At 40.5% G+C, this 26,351-nt stretch overlaps 1 protein-coding gene across 23 annotated transcripts in view; it reads left to right on the forward strand.

Annotated features, from left to right (window-relative positions):
* Positions 1-6: 6 nt before the first annotated feature.
* Positions 7-26,351, forward strand: part of LOC148936493 (protein muscleblind-like) — a 301,423-nt gene continuing 275,078 nt past the window's right edge. For 8 of the 23 annotated variants that reach the window (XM_089078059.1, XM_089078078.1, XM_089078080.1 and 5 more), the window contains exons 1-3: positions 7-846; positions 19,470-19,529; positions 21,245-22,695. In XM_089078059.1, the coding sequence (XP_088934185.1) occupies positions 22,513-22,695 (183 nt within the window). In that variant the 5' untranslated portion in view covers positions 7-846; positions 19,470-19,529; positions 21,245-22,512. The remainder of the gene's footprint in view (positions 847-19,469; positions 19,530-21,244; positions 22,696-26,351) is intronic. The other 15 variants (XM_089078064.1, XM_089078067.1, XM_089078061.1 and 12 more) reach the window with 15 other exon arrangements.

Here is a 26,351-nt window from a genome sequence, read left to right on the forward strand (position 1 = left end):
CCGTCGCCGTCGCCGTCGCCGTCACCGTCGCCGTCGTCGTCCTCGTCCTTGTCCTCCTTCTCCTCTTCCTTGTCACCCACGTCGTCATCGCCGTCGCCGTGTTGTTGTTACGTTCATCCAAGTCGTGCGTGCTTCGTAGTTGGCGGCTCGTCCTGACGTTTGACATTTCTGGAGATTGTTAGAAAATCACATTACGGAGTAGAGAGAAGAGCAGAGAGAAGAGAGAGAGAGAGAGAGAGAGAGAGACGTGGAGAAGCGCAGGAAGAAAGAGCAAGTGAGAGAAAGCGGCAGCGTGCGCGGAGATCCGAGGAAAAAACGGAGCTCGCGTAATTGGGGAAAGCTGATTATGAGTTGGAACATTGGCATAGCGGCGGGTCAACAACGCGTACAATATCCGGTTAACGTGTGAGAGAGAGAAAGAGAGAGCGAGAGCGGTTGTTTTTTTTTTTCATTCGCGATACACTCGCACGGATACCGTATACCGTCGTCCGTACGCGAGTCGGGTGTCTCTGCGAAGCTGCATCGAGATTTTACAGTACAGTGTGAGAATATATCAACCGAACACATATTTTTTCCGGAGCAAGTGGTGTTTGACGTAATCACAAGAATCCACAAGGATATACGCACAAGTGTCCAGCGGAAGTTTCACCTTGTGCTTTGGAGTGACACAGGAGTTTGAACGCGACTCTGAGAGGAAACGTATAACGGCAACGCGAGGGCGAGATAAAGAGAAAAAAAAAAAGGAAATTATCTACTGTCGTCGACGATTGTACGATCATTCTCGCGTCCAAGTGACCGACATCACGGCAAGATCGTGTCTGAATCCTTTGCGTATTCCGGATCAAGGTAATGCATATAAAGTTCCCCACCTGCGGATTATCTATCAAAATACATCTGTATTTTGTGCATCCTCTGTGTGTGTGTGTGTGTGTGTGTGTGTGTGTGTGTGCGCGCGCGCGCGCGCGCGCGCGCGCGCGCGCGTGCTCGTGTGTTTGAGAAAAAAATATATAAAAATATATATTTATAAAAAATATATATTTATATATGATATGATATATGATGTGTGTGTGTGTGTGTGTGTGTGTGTGTGTGTATGTGGTGTGTGTGTATGTGTGTGTGTGTGTGTGTGTGTGTGTGTGTGTGTGTGTGTGTGTGTTGGGTGTGTGTGTGTGGGGGGGGGTGTGTGTCGCGAAATACGAGACAAATACATGGGTGTGACGCGCCTATAGATATAATTCGTAAATACACAAGTAGGGCGATCCTCGATCCATGTAATCGAGTAAGGTCTCGCGATGGATGACGTTTTCCGCGTGGGTGTCATGTATATATAGCATCGTGTTTTACGTGTAGAGTTCTGTATAGCGTGTATATATATATATATATATATATATATATATATATATATACATGTCGTATCTCGCGCGCGAAATGACGTCACGCGGCTCGAGAACGGCGCGTTTCTACTCCGCGCGTTTCTACTCCGCGCGGCTGTGTTTTCTCAAAAAGTCTCCGAGTTTCCCGCGTCGTCGGCGTTATCGCTAAGGAATTAACAAGTACATGATAGTCGTACGATACATGTTCGTAAGTAAAGTTTTGTAAAAACTTCGACGCGGTAAACGTCAGTGTCACGCCGTGTCACGCGTGCACGACTAATGAGAGTACGTAAGTCTTTAAGTACAAGTTATCGTGGCACATGATAGTGTTGTTTAGTCAAAGAATAAACTTTCGTTTCCTTTGTATATACATTCGAAGGTTAATATTTTAATATCGCGAAAACCGTTGCTATTGGCTTCTTAATACGCGCTCGTAGATATTAAATCGATCAAAGGATTTGATCGTTGGATGAAAAAATTCTGAAAGTATATCCCGTGTATATTACAATCATACGGTTTTACGTGCACTTTTTAATCGAGATAATTTGCGCCGTATTCCGGGAGTAATTTAACTTAGTTTAATTTCAATATAAATTTATATTCCCGCATAAAGTTGAACTCCGAATTAAAATTTAAAAGTCAAATGTGAAATGGCAGATCGAAAATACATTGCACAATCGCTTTTTATACACATATCAAAATACATATTTAATCGAGCATAACTTTATAAAAGTTGAATATCGCATTCAGCGCGATTTGCATTGTTGCAGTCGAAAGCGCCATCAAAAGAATGTGCTCTTATTTGCAAATTCGATCGATGATTTCCATATTGACAGTTTGACACTCGTGGTGCAATTAATTTAATCCAAACGAAAAATGCCGTATAAGAAAAGAGAAACGGGCAGGAGGAAAAACCTGCGAATGTGAAAACGTATTTATGATCGACTCGAATCCATTTGAACTTGAAACACGCCGACGAAATTGAGTTATATATATTTCGCGGGTGTGTCGTGTCTCATTTTTTCTTGGGATGCCGATTAATTTTCATTTTTGCGATCATTTGTGCAAACATCATTGATCCGTGACGAATTGTGCAACTTCAACGTTTGGCGGTCAAATATATATATATATATATATATATATATATATATATATATATATATATATATAGAGCGGGAACACGATCAATCTCAAGCAGGAATCAAAAATAAACGAGACGGGAGAAAGAGATATGAAAGGAAACGTAATCTAAAAATACGTTAACGCGGCCTGCATCGCGTCTAGAGTTACGATACACGCGTGTGAATTGTGCGTTTCACGACTACATAATTTCGAATGCATGTAATCGAGACTTTGCGTATCGCGCAATGAAGTCTGGTCAGTCAAGATCGCGGCGCGCCAGAGACGCCGGTCGAGAGATCGAGCCCTCTCGAATTTTCATCGTCGCTCGCCGATCGCTTATCGTTATCGCGTAACAACGCCGCGATAGCCGCGTTTTGAAACCTACGACCATCGTGATCGTAAAGTTTCCACGTCGTCGCGCCTCATTTGTTCGGTTGGCGTCCGGAGCGCACGTAACCTCAATCTTCCCGTTTCTCCGTATAATCCGCGGATGTCGTCATCATCGCGTCGAAAAGCCGTACAACTGCGTGCATATCTGTGTGCACGTTTGACGGGTAAAGTGACGAATATCGCAATAATGATTTCACGAAGGAGATGCTGACGGAGGTTTTCTTGCTTCCGTGAAAATTGTGAGGTTCTCCACGGGTGCCGAGAACGACGTTCGAAAGTACGTATGTGTCTTTTCCTTATCGCAATGATTGCGATTTCGAGAGCTTAAGTAACTTTTGTTGTAATTTTTGCTTGGTTTATTTGGCTACACTTTTGCATACTTTACTTTGGGGGGAAGAGAAAGAGAGGGGAGAGGACAGGTGCAAAAGCGTAGCTAAAAGACCTCTCGGTTGCATATTTTTTTGTTAAATCAATTACTATATTTTGTTTTATCTAAAACTTTATTTTTGAATGTGTTTCTCAAACGTCTTTCTTTGAACTCTTATTTTGTCGCATTATTAGCTGTGTCCGAGGCTGAATTTTACGGGTATAAAATGCAATTCGTTATTTCTCCGTTGTAAATTAACCGTGTCGATGAATCATTACAACGATGGTTGACGATACATTCTGCACGGTGAGTGATTATCGTGATCACGTTACGCGATATTAATTTGCGAGAATTATTAATAATACGTAGGTATCATTTATTCTCTCATTTACACTTAATTGCCCGCTAATTTCACCAATTGACTAAAAATGGATTTTGAGATTGGGTGAATTTAAAGAGCGCGAATTGAAATATTTCCACTTGAAACTTGCCACGCGAGTCTCCGCGGAGCGCATTTATATTTTCGCCTGCGACCGTGGGGCAGGGGTTAAAGTCCAAATTACAAGGGAGGCGATATTCATCGGTCCCCTCTTGACTCGCTCGTTCGAACCCGGAACTCGGATTTGTTTTACGGTCGCGATATTTACACCACGTGCGTTTGCAACGCACACCGTCTCTCCGATCGGATCGCGTTTCTCTCATATAACCGGACCGCGACGTATTTTTCTACGTGACGTAATGCGGGTAGATAATTTTCATGTCGAGGGAAAGCGAAAACACAGGGACGGAGGAGGGGGGGGGGGAGCGGAAAGAGGACGAGAAGAGGAGGCGTAGTACAGGTAGTCTCGCGTAAATGCGTCGCTCGTCCGCTCGTGGTGGTGACGCTCATTCGCGCGTACAAACGCATCGAATTACAGTACCTTCCAATGGGCGTGCCCCACTGACATTCCGACCTCGCCGTCTTTCATCCTATTGAGAAACCTTCCATGCTCCTCTCCTCCCTGCCGCGCGCGCAAAAGGACTCTTTTTCTAGCGCCGGCGTTTAGCTGGTACTTTCGACGTGTTTACAACACTCGTAGGAAGTCGCACCTACCTACCGAAGGCTCGACACCCGAAGGTCTTTTACAAGAATACCCATGTAATCGATACGTTTTTCACAATGAGACTTAGGCGAGTTCAAAGGCGAGTAAAATGTTGACCGCAGGTACGACAGATGTGACAAATCCCCGCCGTGATGTGACAGTATCGTTACGTTGATTGACAGACGTTACTAATTTTTCAATAATTGTCAATAATTTTCAAATATAGGTAGACACATGTACGAATTTATTATCGTACACACTTGTAAAATATAAAGGAGAAATAGCACACAATCAAATATCCTCATGTATCAAATGTTTAATTATGCATTAATTATAAAATGGGATAAATTATAAAATTATATAAAATTTTTATTTTTATAAAATTATAAACGGTTTGTTTATTTCATTAATTGTAATTTAATAAATTTAGAAAAGTCAAAAAATTCGATCTGGAATAATTATTTTCCTATTAATTCTTTTTAGCTACAAAATGTAGAACACAGAATATTTAAAGATTTCATCAGTATCTTTTTAAAGTTCGAGATGCACATGGTTAATAATTTAAATTTTAATAATTATAATTAAATCCTAAATGTGTTTAATTACATACTCTCCTATACTCTCCTTTCACTTTCATGGTTTTAATTTCCTTACTTTTAATTTCCCTACTAATTTACCTACTATTCAGATGCTCTCGATAGAGGTAGCTTGGATGCACCGGAAGTATATGTCAACCGGGAAGTATAGTGAAACACGTGTAACAATTTGACATATGCATTCATATTTCCAACTCGTTCTTCCGAGATTTGATCAAAGGTCAAAATGCAATTTCATAATGCGTCTCGTCGAGTATCCGCGTGTCGGTCGAAATCTAGTTTCGTTGCAACATTTGGAGCTACACGGCGAATCAGTGAATAGTTAGTTCTTGTATGCATTTTTTTTTCGCGACATCATCATGGCGAATTATCCTGTGACATCATCGTCGGCGACCTCGTGTAAGATGTGTAAGAGAGATTGGAGGCGTGGAAGCCGCTTGTTTTATGGACTATGACGTAACGCGTGTGAAACTATCTCAGGCAAATGTTTACTATCTCGAGATTTGTGTGATGTTTCAGCTTTTGGTTAACAATAATCGAAATTCACGTTATCTGCAATGGCAGCTGCAAATAAAATTTTTCTCGTTTTCTTTTTGTGAAGTAGTCGATAATTTATTCTCATAGTTTTTGCGAATTTTGTAAGAATGAGAATTTATTTTGATTCAGAATTATGCAACCATTATTTTTCAACGTTTTATTTAATGTTCATTAATGACATGTGATACATTATCTAATACATGTGATACATTATATAATTTACTAAATTTTAATTGAAAAGCTTGCTAAATTGTTACGATATAAATTTAATTTATCATTAGGATGAATAATTTTATTAGCAGAAATGTGAAATGTAAAATGTTACTAAAAATGAAATCACAAGAAATTCTTATTTTTGCTATAATATAAGTGAGCTATAATAGAGTTTCAGCTTTTACTTGTAACAAAATATGTACAAATATAGATTTATGTTTTTGAAGAAATGTGTATATATAACAATGGGGTATAATCGATAGAGAAATTATTTTTTATGTAGAGATAAATAAAAAAAAAGTAATATATTATTTCATATAAGGAATCATTCTTGAGAAAATCAAATTTGACTTGGTTTATATGTACTATGTTCATTTATTTTTACACATATTAAAAATAACATATATATACGGTGATTGGAAACAACACCAACACAATTAACAAATATATTAACATTTGCTTTATTTTTGTAATATTTACAAGTATATTAGTAATATACTTGTAAATGTATTATATCACATACACGCGTGCGCACATATAAAGTAATATGATTTTGAATTTTTTGTAAACATTTTTTGTAAATATCTTTGCTTACTTTCAGTTAGAATGTTTTGCAATTTTTTTAACAATGTTGAATGTTGACACAAATATATAGATCGATATAAATATACTACATTTAACACATATTACATTTACACATTTAACTTAAGTTAAAAATCTGGTACAATGTTGCATGTAAATTATGTGATGAAGATAAACAGAAATGTTAAAATATAAAAGAAGGTAGAAGAAATATTTAATCTTATTACTTTCTTTTAACTGTTTATGCAAATTTATAAAATCCATATTATCATTAATAAATTTCCGAAAATAAGATTTTATGTGCACATTGATGCACTGTTAATAGTTTGCCACAAAGCCAACTAAATATAAATTTTGTTCAAAAAGATTGATGTTAGATATATACATATAATGTACTAGTCCGTTCTATACAACGATTTTGTGCTCTTTTAATGTCGTTTCGAGACAGCATAATCGCGTTCATTTAATGGCATTGTGAATCTATCGATGGTTACACTGATCGATAATTCGAAAAGGACATATCCAGCTTGCGGTTTTCTACTTTTACAAGCGGCTCTCGTTCCAGAGAAATGTTCGATCGTTTTTCTATCGATCTGAAAGGACACATGAAAAAGAAATACGCGAATAATAATGTAGAATTACATAATGCATGAAAGCGTCTTTTGATAAATTATACGTCAACTTGGATGAAAATTTATGTTTTATTAAGTATTTAATTAATATAGAGAATTAAAAGACGGATCAAGTCGGGGGAGGGGGGTGAAAATTGATTACAAAACCTTGTGTCTCGGTTAATTACAAGTGGAATTTGCCTTGACGGAAATTCAATTTAGCTAATTAAATTACAAAGATAGATAAGTGGCCTCTGTAATCGAACTTTAAAGCTTGCTTGGAATAATACGACCAATCACTGATTTGTCCTGCTGATTTTACGGTGTTCCATTTAATCTTTAGTGGGAAATGCTCGGTGGGGAATACAAAAAGGTGACGCATGCACATTCGAGGGTCGCGCACGTAAGTTGAGTAACGTGGGTTGTCGCGCTTGAAAGCGCACAAAGCAACAACGGAGCGAAAGCGACAGCGATGTTGGCAGCGCGAGTAAAGCATACACGGATCACCACCTTCGTGGCATCTTAATCGTAAACTCTTAACAGTATAGTCCGTACGATTTCTGCGGATTTCTGCTCTATTTCAATTAAAACTTTCATTTTTAAAGATTTTCGTAAATTAGTGCAAACACACGAGTTCATACCTATCGTTTCACACTTATCGCGATATATCATTATGACCTTGTTGTTTTTCTTGAACGGTACATCTTTTGACGAGATTGAAAGAACAAGTTTTGAACAAGTTTTTCTCACGAGTATCGCCATGCGTTATTTTTTAAAAGTTTCAGTTTTATAAAGCTTGGAATTAAGCTGCGGGTGTTATTATTTGATACAAGTATCGTTGCCAGAGTATCCGGAATCACAATGATGGCATACTTTGATATCGATTTGCCTCGATAATATCGATAAGAAATATCTCGAACGGTTGCTGGTACGTACGCATGCTGGAAAGGCTCGGGGTGCGCCTCGTTTTAATTTTAGTCCCGTGACAAGCTAGGTTCTCGCGAGGAACAGGCGGGTGGCGTTGACCCGCCGGTATAATCTACAAATATTTCTCCCCCCCCCCTCTCCTCCCCCTTCTGTCCCTGTTCTCTCCTTCCCATTTTACTCTCCCTCCTGCGTTCTCGGGCCTTTCTCTTTCTCGCTCACCTCGGGCGATACATCAATGTAAATCCACGGGCGTTCTTGCGTTCCCCTTTTTTAGCTGCTCGAACAAACTCGCAGCCTCTCTCTCTCTCTCTCTCTCTCTCTCTCTCTCTCTCTCTCTCTCTCTTCATCTTTCTTTTCGTTTCTGTTCTGGTCCCTTCTCTTGTTGTGGCCTGCTAACCTCCCTTCTATGAGAGAGAGATTTGAAGTTTATAGCCGATAGGAGAGACTCGAGCGCGCGTGCGGTGTGTCGCAAAGCGAGACCGTTATTTGACATATCCGCTACATTCATGTCCGATACATCTCGCGATTACGCACGATGCGGGCTCGATTGCGCAATTGTAGCAGTGAACTCTTTCGCTCTTTGTGTGTTTTATATCGTTTGAAATCTCATACGAATCTCACCCAATCGAATCTCTCCCACGTAATCGAATCTCATGGTTTCCCGCTGAAAATAAAAGCCGCACGGTGACGGTGACGGCTCCGCGAGCATATCCACGCGTGTAAACTTTTCATTTTCCATTGATAAAAAAGTGGAAAGTTGTGTAATAGCACGTCCGCTTTAGAATAACAAAGGTCGTTGGAAATTTCTGTTCCATTTTGCTCGGGATGATGGATCGATCGCTAATGAAGCTATACAACGGAGTTGAAAAGAACATGCGTACTCCACAATAATTTAGCAAGCTTTTAAACTCGATGAGATTTGAGAATGCAAATAATGAAAACGGTAAACCATATTTTATTGCCTATCTGCTGAATTATTTATATGATGCGATTTGATATTTATATGTAAATAGCTGTTTATACATTGATTAACTTATTATGCATCCAATATTGTTAGTACATAAAATCATGTTGATAATTAATGTAAGCGGAAGCAAATAGATAATTAGACGTAATAGGAAGCTATCCTATAGATTATGTTAAATAGTTAAACGAACAACTTGACACCGATGCAACATGGAATTTCACTGGCGAACTCACCCCTTTTCTCTCTCTCTCTCTCTCTCTCTCTCTCTCTCTCTTCTTGAAATTTTTTCGGAGTGACTCTCGATAACGATCTCGTTTTCCGATTTGTGGCTTGGTTGCATCGTAATGACCGCGTTTTCGCGCCAATTCGTGCGGCCCGACGTAGAATTTGATCCCGCGAGGGAACGATAAATATTCAAGGGCATGGTCTCCTCCCGCTGCGTCCTGTTCCCGAGGAATTTCATAGCGTGGAGCGAGAGAGAGAGAGAGAGAGAGAGAGAGAGAGAGAGAGAGAGAGAATGAGAAAAAGGGCAGAGGGAGAAGAGGGAGAGAGAGTGAGAGAGTTTGTATTTGGTGCGGTGTGACAACGTACGTGTAGCGCAGCCGACTTGCCGACAATGAGTCGGAATGAATGATTTGCAAACGTTGAAACGCATGAACGGGCAGTCAGAGCGCAACGTCCGATTGGACAGCGAATACCCCCACACTCCCACACCGTCACACCCGCAATTGCACCCTCTCGCGAATTTATGGCTTCAAAGCGACTCGATGCGTCCACCACGCTACGTCAAATTGCTTTTGAGCGACTTTTTAACCCCTCGCTCTCTTACACGCGACCAATTTCGCGTTCTAATTGCACTCCAACCACCGATTTACCGCCTGAAATTTTCACGGAAGAAAGTGTCGGCTACGCGGTTGTTTTCTTAAAAATTTTTGTAGTCATTTTTCGAAGGATAAGTGTTTTAAATCGTGTGCAGAGATTTGGTTTTATATACCGAGCGTGATATCGATATGTTGTGTAATTTTGTGAAGCAGATATTGCGAAGGCAATATTGTGAGATGAAAAGTACACAGGATAGAAAGAGTAAAATAGCAGGAAAATTTCTAGAATATCCCGCGTATTCTTATAATATGATATTAATTACATCACACAATTTTCACTGATGTATTTAACCATAATTTCATTTAACAAAGTGCACATTTGTTGAATTACATTTTTAATTATATTTATTATATAATTTTATTATTAATTTTATAAATGTTTGTGTATTTGAATTATTAATAAAACATTGCTAAACTTTGTCCGGAATTTTAACTGTCTTGCTATATATATATATATATATATATATATATTTATAACATTTATTAATATAAATAGATTAGAATAGAGATTAGAATAGAGATTTATATATTTTATTGTATTATATTTATATATTTTATTGAAATTGTATGTGCACTTTTTTTAGGATATGACAAGATTCACCGTTTCATTTTTGTTTTAGTCTTGATAATTCTTATAAATAAAACTTTATGAAGTTTGCGGTAATAAAGTGGCTTGATAGTAACTTTCCACTGGGATATGCGTATTATTTTTTAATGCGAGCTCTCGCAAAAAAATGGCCGTTCTGATGTTACGCGTGGTACGCTTTTAGTCCGAAAATGCTGTGCGCGGAAGCTCGTTGGAACGAAAAATATTCTTCGTATAATTGCACGCAACCATTTGTGTGCGATAGAGACTACGAGAAGATAGAAAAATGTTACGAGCTTGCTGAAAATGATACCGCGCGACGACACGATGCAATGTGCGATGTGCGATCTTGCTTCTAATGAAAATTGGCGACAGTACGTCGTATATTTTTCTCCTTAATTCCGTTTCTTCATAAATTGTGGAATTTTTCTAACAACGACCGGGTTACGTTATTTACACTCTCTTAAGATTAAAAAGTATGAGAATCGCTAGAATTATGCTTATCCTTATGTTTACCTCGGTATTCGCCTGGGATTAATAATTTGCTTAGGGAAGACTCATGTAACAGCGTACGTCGTTTTCATGTTTAATCTTCCTTTTTCAACGTATCTTCATCGTAGAGCGTCAAATTATTATAATTTTCGAAAATAAATTTCTTCACGAATAGGAAATCGAAAGTTGGGCAAAAATTCAAATAGTTGTAAACATTTTATCCACACGTTTACACTTTTGTGTCGGACCGAGAATTTTAGAGAGCAAGGGTATAAATCTTGTTTCTTGTTTTAACAAGAAAAAAAAATAATAGTTCGGAGAAAGAAAATTCCAAGCTGGTAAAATATTAAATGACGTTAATCTCTCATTAGGAATAAATTAACTTTCAGTTTGCTGGAAAACTGTTCTTATTCGCGGTAGCTCATATCATGTCATATTATAAACCACGTTATTTATCGTAAACTTGGATAATGATCGGGAAACGATATCGCATATAAAGTTGTATCGGATTAGAAAGTTGGAACGTTTAAATCTCGAAGGCGGTGAAACACGAGGCGTAGTAATAATTTTCCGATTGGCGGATATTCCGCGAAATATATTCCGCCGGTGCGGAATCTCGGCAGATGTGGCAACTTGTTAACTCATAGGAACTCGAATGCGTCGAAAGTGTGAACGTAAAACCGCGTCGTGTATAGAGAATAGTGCATTTGCGCCACGTCGACGACGACGACGACGACGACGACTACGACGACGACGACGACGAACCGCACCCGAATGGATGCGAATACGGCGAATCGGTGATCGATATCTCCCATTGTTTTCCATTCGGTTGATAATATCTCTCGGCTTTATGCGTGTACGGCGCTTTTGCTTTAGCGCAAAATCCAAAAGCCTCATTGTTCGTGTTTTCTTAGAAGATAAAATCGAATGCCGTGAGACGTACGTAATTTTGGCCTCCGCTCAACATCGAGTCCGCGAGCGCGCGATGCATAACGATGCACGCGCATTGCAATTTAAAGGATTCCCCGCATGAATTACCTCATCGACTCGCTCGCGAATGTAAATATGGAAATGCAAATGACACGGTCTGCTCACACGTAATACTCTCCGCGCTATTAAGTTGCTTACTTTTCAGCGAAACATAACTGCGGCACTCTGCACGTAACGTTGGCATAAATTTCAGGCGTTTAATTCTTCGTTTATTTCACTCGTCGCTTGGCATGGCTTCCACGTCTCTTCATCATGTTTATACTAATAAATGAAAAACTGAGTCAACCGAGTCGTGTTAACAACCGAAGCGCGTTGAGCTTGGAATCATTAAATAATAGCGCGAGTATTGCATAGATAACTTGAGAGTTAATTAACTCTGTTTAACGATTTCCCATATCTTTTCTAGGTCACAGTTTTATTTCGAGTACGGCCTACTTTTAGCGGATCAAATTTCGATTATGAATTCCGCGACGAATTTGGAATCGATTTTTCGTTACAGGGTGATTATTTAATAGCAGACTATTAGTCGCGTCGACGCCTCCATTTTCAGCATGACGTAACTTTGCAACTAATACCGATAAGAAGGATCTCGTGTCTATCTTTGGCGTTTGGGGAAGTATCGAACTCGAAGTTTATCGATTTCTTTTCTCTCTTCTCTAGATAACTAGGAAAACTCTGAAACGCCGATTAAACGGCGCGCGATTCCGAAATGGCCTCTAATTGCAGCCGCGACGAAGTAATGATTTGCGTAATTCAAAGTCGGGCGAGCTGGCGATGCTTGTTAGAAAACAAATTGTATCCCGCGAGCTCGCGCAGTCAGTCGGTTATTATTATTATTCAGGCGGGATACTTTGCAGCCGCCGAATGTCAATTATTTCTCGCGCTGGCGCGTTACTTTGTGCTGCCGATAACTTTCTTAATGAACGAATTTCGGCTTGACTGTGAGAGAGAAAGAGAGGCGGGAGGGAAGGGGGGGGGAAAGAGGAGAGCGGGGGATAGCGGTTTCCGGTTTTCCTCCGTAACTTCCTCACCGGAGTATGCTGATGCGGACGAGCGGAAAACAGCTTCTTCATCCATATACGTATTTTCTTTCTCTATTCCCTCTACGTATCAAAGGACGGACGTGCGCGCGGAAATGTCCCAAGCGGAAAATGGCGCATACAAATTTGTGCCGACGACGCTTTTGGTGGTGCATCGGTGGACAAGCGGGCACGGCTGTGTCTTACTTTTACGACGTTCCTGTATGAATTCTAAACCCTTTCCAAACGATCCACTTACTACGCAGCATCACGTTTACTCAGATCTTCCTCCGCTGCGCGGAAAAGCTCTCGGCAAAGCTTCCTCTTTCGTTGGATATTTTCTGCAATTCTTTCTTTCGCTGTTTCGTTTTAAAATAAATTATCGATCGATAAATCATATTTAGACCAGAAGAATTGCAAAAATTATTTAATCTGTCATTTGATCGTTTTCATCACCTTATTCAATACGAGCTGAAATTATAATGGTGAAATTATATAAATGAATTAACTTACATGTCACACGGTTGCTTGTTATCATCTCTTTACTATTGAATTGTTGAAAGCAATTTCTATGTTTACATTGCATCAAATCGACAAAATTATTCCATTACCAATTTATATGATATAACAGAAAATACATATTTTGGAGTTGTTTGAAATTTAAAATGTGATACGAAGAAAGAAGTTTTAAAACACACACACACACACACACACGTTTTCTCTCATAATTTAGATCAAAATTAATCTTAGAATATATGTATAATGATCTTCTAATTTGAAGATAATTTGATTTGATAACACATCTTGTATCTTATTCATTTAGGAAGCGGGAAATATTTAGACTCTAATACGAAACCTATACAGAATAATATAAGTTACGTCGCAGTTATTGCGGGTCGTATTAAAAGGAAAATAGAGAGAAAGAGGGGTATGGGAGGGGAGGGAGGGTGCGAATGGAGTACCGATTGTATTCGCGGGCACGAGAAAGAAATACGATAATATCGAAAACGTAGTTTGCTCCTTCGGTACATACCTAAAATCCTTTTAGCTAATTTAATCGGACCTAATTCCATTACACAGCCGGTAGCAACCCTTAAGCCCGGTCGTTCTCATTGTTTCATTCCGTTAATTTCGCTCCTTTTTTTACCTTACTCGGTCTCGCGTACAAAGGGAAACCCATCGAATGAACGAGCGTGCTCATGCACACGCACATGCCTGCACACATATACACGACATATGACTATCCCGCGTGCGGAATTGCACGTGCCCTCTCGTACGGTCCGGGTAATCAGGTGCAATCTATTGGAAATGTTAAAAATCATTTTTTCTACCTCGTCGCTCTTTATCTCTTGCCCCCCTCTCTCTCTCTCTCTCTCTCTGTCTCTCTCTCTCTCTCTCTCTCTCTCTCTCTCTCTCTCTCTCTCTCTTATTCCCGGCCTCCGGATGCCTCTATTTACGTAACTTTCTCTCTCGTTCTCACTTGCCCACTCATCCTCTGTCGATCGAATCGCTGGTCTCGCTCGGCGTATCGCTCGGCGTCGACGGATTTGTCCAATCGACCGCAATCACGTATCCAACCGGTGTATTATAATGGCGATGTTATAAATGGACCGCCCGACAAGTAAAAGCTCGAAACGCGAAAATCACATCTCTAGTTAATATCCGGCATGTTGCATGTGTATTTTCAAATCAGAGCGAGATTTATCTTTTTTAAATTTTTATTTTATCATTTGTATGCATTACTACGATGTACACTATACCGTATGATATTATACGTGTATATATATATATATATATATATATATATATATATATATATATATGTATATATATATACATATCAAGAGTTAAATAATGATAAATAAATTATTTTCGATGTATTTTAACTTTTGGATGTTTGTCGTTGAAAATTAAAGCATTCCAATAATTAAAACTGTAAATTTATAATATCTTGGCTTTTACTTAACTTTTTGCACATTATCAGAATTATTTACATTTTTGAAATTAATATACGAAAAAATTGCTATGATTGTTACAACATTCTCTATGATTGGAAAAAAAATGTGGAAATGGATTCAAATCATATTGATATTGAGTATAAAATACATGTCTATTTACAGTTCTAACAACTATAGTCTTACGATAAATAACATTTATTTATCTTAGTATATGGCTGCCTCATCCGAAGAATTATTATTCTCTTTCTAATGTAGTTTGCAGAACAAATAGTATGATTGAGAGATCTATAGGACATATTTACATGGCACTGAGAATTCAGTTCCATTATAGCTATAGAATAGACAGTATCGCCATCAACTCGCGAAGAATTTTCACATAAAACAAATGTGCGTTACAGTGTGATGCTTACTGATGCATATTATTGTTGACAATTATGGATAAAGCTTGCAAAGCAGCTGTATCTTCAGCATAGAATTGGAGTATTCTATTTCTTATTTTCAACATTTAAAATAAAACATTTTTAAATTACATTTTTAGATTATTCAAGTTACGGGAGTTAGAAATAATCATTACGTAATACAGCTACTCACTACGGTTGAGACAACCATATATAGGTCACTCCCAAAGTACTATAGTCCCCATAACTCTTGTATGGATAGGCGAAAAATAACATTATCGTTTTGTTGTGGCAATTCTGATCCTTTTCTTCGTGTACAGAAAAGATATGTGATGTATTATCTCTTAAAAACTCAATATTTTAGTACGATTTGCAAAGAAATCTGCGCCTGCATCAATTTTTGACGATGCTCGGGACTAGTTAAAATGTCAAGTTTTTTGATCAAGCTTTCGTATGATTTGCATAAAGTGTCGATTCATACTCATATCGAACATGTTGCAATTCGGCATATATATATATATATATATATATATATATATATACATATACATAGATACATACTCAAGTTTGGTACACGTGTTCTCACACGTGTAGGCAATACATATATCGTGTTTCGCGCTTGTCGGACGGGGCACGGTAAAAAGACAGATTAATTAGAGATTCAGTCCGTTTTGCATCGGATTTCGAGTCGGACGACGAGAGAGAACGACCTTCGAAAGGTACGAGGAGCTCACCGTGCGACAGTGACGAGGACAACGTCTGTGTGAGATATTGATTCGGCCGGCCCTCTTTCCTGCGGTAGTCACGTGAAAGAAGAAGTGGACGAAGCTCGAAGCCGCATTCGTGCACGTATATCGATTCGACCGGCAGAACGAGAGAATGAGAGTGAGTGAGTGAGTGAGAGAGAGAGAGAGAGAGAGAGAGAGAGAAAATGAGAGAGAAAGGGACGGAGCTTTCGAGCACGCGAGTCACGAGAGAAAGAGAAATATCCAAACGTTAGTCGTGCCTGCCTGTCTGCTTGCCTGCCTTGCCTTCCTGCCAGCCTAAGTTCTACGTAATAATTATTAATAAAGCCGAGCCTCTCGTTTTTCCCGATGAAAATTTCACGTCGGTATCGCTAACGATTCGTTTTATAACAACAACACCCGCGATCTGATTCAGTAGCATGCAGAGTCGCATTAACTCTTATCAGAAACGATATATTTTTCTTCGACGAAACGATTCTTGTCGGAGTAATTTAATATTATGTTAATATTAAATGTATAGTATAGGGTCTACATGCATACCTGATGAACGTTTACAAATTAACGCATGTGAGTTTTTTTAAATATAAAGTTGCGCATTACTGTACCGGTACTTAACGTTAAATTAAAATTAAAATTTAAAGCCAACATTTCAATAAATATTTTAATTTAGCAAAGTAGACTAATCTAAACGCAATATTAGCTTAAACATTTTAATTGGAATGTGGATTCTTTTATGAGAGACTTTGAAATGAAATAGAAATTATATAATAGTTTTATACAAGAGTGATAAACTGATTCATATACACAGTAATGTGTGTGTTGGAATTATGGGTATAAAATTCCGGATTAATAAAGGCTGTCAGTAAGTGGAAATTGAAATATTTCAGACGTCACACGTGCCAAACACATACACGTACGCACACATACGTAGCCACGAGTAAACGAACAAAATAAATCCAATAGTTCATACAACTAAAAAAAAAAAAAGAGTTTGTTTGCCTGGATAAAGGTTAAAGCTGAATTGACATATTTCCTTTATGGATGCGGCAATTTATCACGTATTTTACATGTAAGCTTATTTGTAACATTTTTCCAAATCTGTGCTTCTTGGTTCTAAAACATATTCTGTTGACTCTAACAGTTGTTGATTCTAGTGAAATTTATCGGATTATCGGAATCGCACACTTATTCGTCCATCAAAATGTACGATCAGACGACTGTTATCGACTAGACAACGTGAAAATTCGAAAAATGTTCAGAAACACAGCAATATTGCAGTCGTGCAAAAAGTGTCGTGTATATTTTCCAACTGTACGTTTGTAGTTGTACAATATTTTACGTTATTGCGCCGATGAATATTTTTGGTATTTGATATATTTGTGTTTTATACGTATTTAACAGACGTAGACGTTCGTACAATTTTGAGTCTGAAGTAATAATCAAAAAATGCTTTTTTTGTGTTCTGTGCATAGTTTTGAAGTAAAACTTTTTTTGAAAAGATCTTATTTTTAAATTACAGAATCTTAATTTATTATTAAACTTATAATCAGGTATTTTAATAAAATATGAGTTAAAGATATATTACATTAGCTTTTATAATTTTTATTTTGAGAATGAAAAAATTATAATAAAACTTGCAGATTATTTTAAATCAATTTAAATTAAATTTAAATTTAAAAATATGTAATGTGAAAAAGTTTAGTGGCGATTTGGAATCTGAAAAAAAATATTATTTGAATGAATAAATGATATTTGAATGAAGAAATGTACGCTAATGAAAATGTGAATAATTAAGAAATAATGACAAAAGTGTAACTTTTTATATAAATATTTTAAGTATTTTAGATTATTTGTGTAAAGTTTTATTGAGATTAGTTGTTCTGTAAACAAAAATTTAATTTTATTTGTATACCGTCACTCATTTCGTTTGTACTCTTAATAAAAATTTAATTTTTATTTACAGAACAACTAATCTCTGCGTCGCAATGAAACTTTATATAAATCATCTTGAGTACTCAAAGTATTTGTACAAAAAAATTGAGATTTTTGTTATTATTTCTTAATTTCTACTATAGAGCACACATTTCTACCTTATATTTAAATAATTTTATCTATTGATTTTAAAAAATCTTATTTCATATTTTTTTTAACCAGATTCTATACCTATCACATGTGTTACTTTTAAATGTGCGACTGTGAATAATTTATAATTTTTTCATTGTAAATACAAATAAGTGTAATACTTTCCTTAACATCGATATTTTATAAATTGATTGCATCTCTTTTGAAAGAGATCGCTCGGCATTTACGTATGATGAAATGTGTGAAATTAAGTGGAGAGATGTTACGTAAAATTTTACTTTTTATTTTTGAAAATTAATTTAATTTCCGAAGTGACACTTCACTACACGTGACACTTTAGGCACGTGACAAATCGTGTGTTTGACACTCGGTGACGGTGAGACTTCGCGGAGCCTTCGCGTCGCGTTATTTCAGCGATTCTCGGCGGACTCGCGGAATCCCGGCGAAAACAAACGATGACGCTCGAAACGTTTTTCTTTACCGGCACGGTGGTGCGACCGTTCGCCAAATGTGTGCGCGCCGGACGGCGTACACATACGTCGCGCCATAACTCGCGCCAGGTAACATGAGAAACGGCGACTCGAGCCCGCTTTTCGCGTAAGCGGCTTACTTGCACGACGGAAAATTGTACTAGAGTCCTGGCCGCGCGCGCGTGCCTTTTTCTTCGCCTTAACTGTCTCTACGTCGTCGCAGATAAAATACACGACTGTCCCGTTCTCCTTCTCCTTTCACCCCTAGAACGGCTCCGCGCCCTGGATGTTTATGCTGCACGTAAGCAAACACGGTTTTTCCCTGGCTAATGTACGCGGGAGATCGGGAAGAGTTATGGGCACGTTTTTTTTTTCCCTTTTTTTTTCTCCTTCGAGTTTTCGCAGCTAGAATTTTATTGAATTATACGGTGTTTCATTCCCGATGCGCGGCCGCTTATTACTCGACCAGTTGATTAGGCTTACTACACGACCGACTTACCGACCATGACTTAGCACCATTCTCTTTTGCAGCATACTTGTCAAGATTTTTGCGCGTAGATTTAAACGCTTTTGTTAAACCCTCGCCAAACATCGACGCCGTGGATCTGACGTTTGGTTTATAACGGACTCGCGAATCTCGCAGATCGTGTGGATGCAAGGCTGCAAGAAATGCGTCTCGAATCTGAACATTCAAATCTGCTAGATCCTCGAGCGTGCGATCTCTGTTTATCGACGAGATGAGAAAACGCGAGGGGCAAGCGCTATCCGTCGTATTTTCGGTTGATATTCGAGTCGCGACGTGTCCGCAATCTCGACACTGATAACGTCTGTCGTTTGTGCTCGAGCGTGTTTGTGCATTGCGTAGTCCTGCGCTTTTCCGACTCCATCTATCTGTCTGTTCGCGGCTTGCGCTTAACCCCCTCCTCCCTCCCTTTTCCCCTCCTTCTCCCCGCCGCTCCAGCGCTCATCCCCTCATCCCCTGATTCTCTCACCCCCGACTGCCCCGGAAGCTCGAACAGAAAGCATTTTAAGCCTTTGCATCCGCAGTAACGCGAGTTTTCGCTTTTGGTATGTTTCCAGAACAGCAGGAACCGGAGTTCGACCGCGCGGGAGGAGCCAGCAGTGCGCCGAATAAATGACGTAAATCCGAGGAACGGAAACGCAACGTCACTCGCTAACTCGCAATCCTCTCTCCTTCCCCCCTCCTTCCCCCCCGGGAACCCCCGTCCTGCGCCCTACCCTCCCCCCGGGAACCCCCTCCCCTCTCTTTCTTTCTGTCTCGCCTCTGTTTCTGCCCCGTGTTTTCTTTCCCTTCCTGTCACCCCTGGAACCCTCTCTCTTCTGTTCGGGTCCGACCCCGACACGACCCGAAGAACCTCAGGCGCGACCCGGCCGCCGGACCTTTGCCCTCTCTTGTCGCCTGTACGCCCGCTTTATCGCCCGCCGTCTTCACGTGCTTACAATACCATCCTCCTACCGTTCCTATTCGTCGTCGTCGTCGTCTCCGTCGTCGTCGTCGTCTCCGTCGTCGTCTTCGTCTCCGTCTCCGTTACCACTTTTCTGGCACGCTTGTTTTATCGGCGCGCGTCCACGTCCTCGGCATCCTTCCTCAGCATCCCGCCCACGAAATTTCGAAATAACCTTCGATTCGCACCTCGTCGTTCCTCCGGATCCTGACGGGACAGCGCGTAAGGATCTCCTTCACGCACGAAACGATCCTTTCTTCTCCTCCCTTCCGTCATCTCCTCCTGCTTCATCAGCAGCATCGGCGGAACGCCGTGGTGAATGCAGTTCCGCGCCAGCTCCTTCGCTGCACGATTACCACCATCGTTCTGCTCCCTCCAATAGACTCGCCATCGCGAGACATCGCGTTGGTTTGAAACCGGCTTGAAGGACGCCACGACCGGCTTTTCGAGACACGTAACATAGGCAAACACATACACACACCCTCGTGCGCGCCAATATAAGTACCCTCAGCGGCGACCAACTGCCTCTGTCTGTGTGTGTGTGTATGTGTGTATGTGTGTGTGTGTGTGTGTGTGTGTGTGTATGTGTGTATGTGTGTCTGTCTGTCTGTCTGTCTGTATGTATAAAGGAGGAGAAATATTCCTGCAACAGCACGCGCGTCTAGAGAGCACGCTCTTCTTGGTCGACGTTTAGTCTTCGAAGGCTTTCAAGCTTTGGCCGACTACTATTACTATTACTACTACTACTACTACTACTACTACTACTACTGCTGCTACTACTACTACTACTACTACTACTACTACTACTACTACTACTACTAGTACTACTACTACTACTACTACTAGTACTACTACTACTACTACTAGTACTACTACTATTATTACTACTACTACTACTACTACTACTACTACTACTACTACTACTACTACTACTACTACTACTACTACTACTACTACTACTACTACTACTACTACTACTACTACTACTACTACTACTACTACTACTACTACTACTACTACTACTACTACTACTACTACTACTACTACTACTACTACTACTACTACTATTACTACTACTACTATTACTACTACTACTACTACTACTACTACTACTACTACTACTACTACTACTACTACTACTACTACTACTACTACTACTACTACTACTACTACTACTACTACTACTACTACTACTACTACTACTACTACTACTACTACTACTACTACTACTACTACTACTACTACTACTACTACTACTACTACTACTACTACTACTACTACTACTACTACTACTACTACTACTACTACTACTACTACTACTATTACTACTACTACTATTACTACTACGACTATTACTACTACCACTATATTGCTGCACCCTGGCTATAGCTTCTCAGTGCGCTGCGTTGCAAGATCAAGGGAGGACAGAGGATACAGAGTGAATGAAAAATCGATAGATGAGATCGGGAATCCACGACGCCGCCTCATTACCGAGTCAAGAGTAGCGGCCAACATAAAATCCTAAAATCGACCGGTGCCACTGTCGATATATAGCTTCATCTTTTCGCTTCTTCTTTCCGCAGTGAGATACCTCTCCATCCTCCTTCGCCTACATACACTCGGCTTTCACACTTTCCCGGAGATTATCGAGCGGGAAACGCGTGTGCCGTGTCGCCACCTTGAAAACACGGCCTACAAGAGTAAAGAATTTACGTCGGCGCTACGCTCCTTCAATTAAATCTCTTTGTGACACGGAATCGATATCGGGCGAGAGAAAGAGAGAGAAGTGATAAGCCACGCTCGAAACGGCCGACGTTGCTGATAAACGCGATTCTTTGTGAAACGATTCGACACACACACACACACACACACACACACACACACACACACACACACACACACACACACACACACATATATATATATATATCGCGCGACGACAACGACGACGAGAGCCAAATGCGCGAGGTTTCAAAGTGAGGAAGAGCGAAATAGAAATTTCTCACGCCGAAGATCTACGCACGAGAAGACGAGCGCGGGTCATCGCGTTCATGGAACATTAAGATCATCGCTTAAACGAGAAAGCGGGAGAGAGAGAGAGAAAGAGAGAGAGAAAGAGAGAGAGAGATAGATAGATAGATCTTCCGCCGTAAGGTATACAGTAAGGTCTAGAGTATTTGCATGACTCCGAGGCACACACGCGGGATTTCGCGTACAGTCGCATGTCGCATCGGGCGTGAGTGGTGGGAGAAGGTGGAGAGAGAAAGAGAGCGAGAGCGAGAGAGAGGGGAAGGGGTGAGTGAGCGTGTGTACGTGAGCGAGTGGTGAGAGAGGCTGACGCGGTGCGAGACGAGGCGAAAGTGGTGGAACGAGAGGGGTTCAGTACCGAAACGGACGTCGCGAAATCCCGTGAACAAGTGCCGACGAGTTCATGTGTCGCGAGGTGACTCGTATTCCATAAAATCGAAAAACGTATCTATATCCTTGGCAAGATCAGTCGACGCGAGTGCACGCGACCGGGGAAAAAGAGGCCGATCGTCATTCGAGGAAGAGTTTCGTACGGCAGACAGGGGAGAAAGAGGGAGAGTTCGGGTTACAACTCTCTCACGGGTTAGAGGCCAGCGGAGGGAAACTTTCGGTCTTCCAAAAGTGGAAGAATGGCAATGGTCAACATGAGTCTGCTGAACGGCAAGGACTCGCGGTGGCTGCAACTGGAGGTTTGCAGGGAGTTCCAGCGCAACAAGTGCACCAGGCCCGACACGGAGTGCAAGTTCGCCCATCCGCCGGCTAACGTCGAGGTGCAGAACGGACGGGTGACCGCCTGCTACGACAGTATCAAGGTAACGAACCGTTGCATAATCGAGTTTTCGTACTCGCGCGCGTAACGAGCGCGTTCGCAGCTCCGAGGCGGAATCGGCGCTCCACGACCGAGATAAACTCCGCCTTCACTTATCTGACACCTTCGGTAAACCCGACGAGGGAGTTATCTCTACTATCCCGATCGAGTGTGAAACTCTATCGTTATCGTAACGTATTCGCGTCGATGCGCGCACAACCGGGCTCTCTATTGCCATTAAGATTCTCCTTGGTTGGTCCGATACTGTTGGATAAATGAAGTTGTAATTGAACCTTGTATTTTACTTTTCTTATCTTTATTTAATAAAGGTTTTGCTATTTTAACCAAGCGTAAAATATTGACAGTCGCGATAAATTCGCGTTAAAAATAAATGGGATTATCCGTATCGTTGTCGTTATACTCTCGAAAGCGCTTTCGATTCCATTAGATAGAAAATGTGCACTTTAATCTCTGCGCGCTATTGAAATAATATTATACAAAAGATACAAAAAACAAGATTACAAGATCGGGTTTATTTAGAGCGCCGGAATAAAGAGAAATTTCTGAAATTAACATTTTCGAAAGATTATCGACACGTCTGTTTTATACGATTTTACATATTTGAAATGATCGCTTTTTTTGTAATTCTTGTTTTAATTTAATTTTTTATTCGTTTTTTACATATTTGTAACATTGAGTAACATAACTTGATCCAAGATCGAAACGTCTGCATTGTCACATGATTTGATTTTTATTTCTCTTTTCGCTTTATATTTATCACAACGTTTAGCATAAGATCTTGCGATCTTTTATGCTCCTTTTCCTAAACTATTTATTATCGACGAGTATCTGCGAATTTATCCGTGGATATTGAGGTTATATCGTGAGTGCTTGTAAATGATTCTCCGCGGTATCAAATGCATCCCTAAGACCTCTTTGCATTTCGCTACAATCGATCCAAATGAATACATATGCCATGGTGTGCCATGGGTCCGTCGATCGATCTCTTCTGCCTGCGCTTTTCGACTGCTGATGTCCCGACAATACAAAGCCGATAATTTGTAACGCCACGCGGCGAGATAAGGAACCGGTTGTAATTTACGACGGGTAATAAGTCTCTTATCGCTGATCGGGCGTGCTATCGGCCCTCGGGGGGGAGGGAGGAGGGAGGGGGGGGGCGCCGGTTTATAGATTTTAGAATATACCGTCTTTCGTATACGCGCTCTCGAGGTAAAGCGCGATTAAATGAACGCGAGAAAGGGGGAGAGAACAGCAGCGGGGGTGTGGCCCGCCCTCCTCCGAGCGCGTCTCGGAGTAGATATTGAATTGGCGAATTGAATTCGCAGTTATTAATAGCGACAATTATTCAACGCGCGGGGCGCGAGAGTACGAATCGACATCGTCGATAAATCAAACTCTTCGGGCACGGGGGAGGCAACGAGCATTATGTAAAAATTGAAGGAGACTTTTCGAACTTGATCCGCGCCGTCGGGTTCACGGTGCCGTGTTGTCTGATGGCACCTATACACGCACGCTCGTGATTAGATAATGCGAGGAGGTGTGTGTGTGTGTGTGTGCGTGTGTGCGCGCGCGCGCGCGCGATATACACGCGATACACACGTAGGGTGTGGCAGTCGTGTAATTGCGAAAATACGTATACATTGAACTCTTCCGCAATAAACTTGGCCGTTATCTTCCTTTGCGATAATCTGATACGCGAAAGGTGAAGATTGCCGGGATATGGTATAGTGCTTTTTGCAACGTGATGGTCACCCTCGTATATTTTCAAACGGAATTTCAGATTTCATCACTGATGAATGACGCTTTTGCTGAAGCTAATATTATCGTCGCGTGGTGTTAAAATTTTACTCCGATATAAAGTTTAATGCGAAATACATTTACATTAAATATTTTACCTTGCCGGAAAAATTGCGCGTTAAATGAACCTGTGTATATTTTACAGCGGTACAAAAACTTCTTTTAAAAAACATTTAGAATTGTTTATTAAAACACGGTATTAAATGATTGAAATGTATAAGTACACAAATTTCTTATTATTAGTGGTTATTAATATTGTCTAAGAAATAATAGCCAATTGATCTTTATAGTCACTTGATATTATCTTTGTTATTGTTAGATATATCAAATTAGTAAAACAAGGTCTATTCTTTTTAATATTAGAAGTCTTGGAATATTTGGAATATTCAATTTATCAATTATTTAGAGTAATATTTTGTGTTTAACGTGATTAAGAATAGAAGGAATATTAGATCCAAATTAAATTTTTGCTAAAGATAGAGGAAAGTAGGAATTTGTCCGCAATTAGATTTGTCATTTATTGCTGCCAAAGGTCTGTTCCAAATCTGTCAAATAATCCAATTGCTATTGTACACATTAATAGTACGTGATCTACGTTTTTGTGACTGCGATTGTTAATTTTCGCCTTACGCGCGATATCACTCGTCGTTTTTAGACTCGGTAGACTCACGAATACACACACGCATACGTCGCGATTAGATAGAGAGCGGCAAAAAGATAACATCCACACAAGGGAGCGGCTTGCCGCCATATCGTCCGAATGTTTTCGAGGCGCGTTCACGGTCGATTCGTTTTCAAATAGAGAAATACACACACACACACACACACACACACACACGCGCGCGCGCGCGCGCATTAGTGTTCGCGAGTCGCGACAAGGAAGGCCGAGCCACATTTAATTCTGGAAGCTATTAATGTCGCGAATAGTGCCTGAAAGGCCGCGTTGTCCGTCGAACTTTGGTCGTTTCTTTGCCTCTCTGTTCCTCGCACGTTCTTCCTCAATAATGGCGCTCGTTACGTTTAATCGTTCCGAATGAATGGAACCATGGGCGCGCGCGCACAAGTATGCGCCATAGCATTTGCACAAAGGTGGCCCAGAAGAGGTGCCAGCAACGCCTGGCGATACACACACGTTCCTTCGCGAATTCGGTACCATTCTGTGATCACCAAAAAGTGATCGAGTGATCGTCCTTTCATGGCGAAAACGATTGAAATTTAAAGGTTACTCCTCCCCTTCTTTCTCCTATACAGCGTCCTCGTGAAGTGAACCGCAATCTTCACGAAACCAAACTTGGCATTTAACAATGACACGGATAATACTCGTAAATTTATTAACCTATTTGAAGATATTTTTTGCACAACAGATTGAGGTGCGAAAAGATTGAATCTGTCTTTATTCCACGGAAAGATGCGTGTGCGCGTGCGAGTAATACTCGTACCCCCAGATTCGGACTCGAGACGTTGTTAAGCTTTCGCGGTATATAAGAGAGAGCCGAGCACTCTCGGGAGCAACGATATTACTCCGAAGAAATATTAGCAATAAACCATTGCGTTACATACATCGGACCACGACGGTCTTGCCGTGATTCCCAAAGTCTCCATAGCGAGAGAGTCCGTTTCGTTTCTTTCGCCGTTTAGGTGCCAGAAACGCCGCTCTCTTCGCATTTCGCCGATGAAATAAGGGCTCATTTTTCGACTGGGAAATAAAGGAGAGTGGCCATCGCCGTTTCCAACGTCTTATCGCTCCTCCCTCGGCGCGCGGATAGGTATCTCCGGGCAAAAGCTAGATTAATTTCGAGGATTGGAGGGAGAGCCCGGGGGGGGGGGGAGGGGCGTAAGTTC

The sequence above is a fragment of the Pogonomyrmex barbatus genome, unplaced genomic scaffold, assembly GCF_055798465.1.
Source record: "Pogonomyrmex barbatus isolate J1 unplaced genomic scaffold, ASM5579846v1 scaffold21, whole genome shotgun sequence".
Classification (NCBI taxonomy): Eukaryota; Metazoa; Arthropoda; class Insecta; order Hymenoptera; family Formicidae; genus Pogonomyrmex; species Pogonomyrmex barbatus.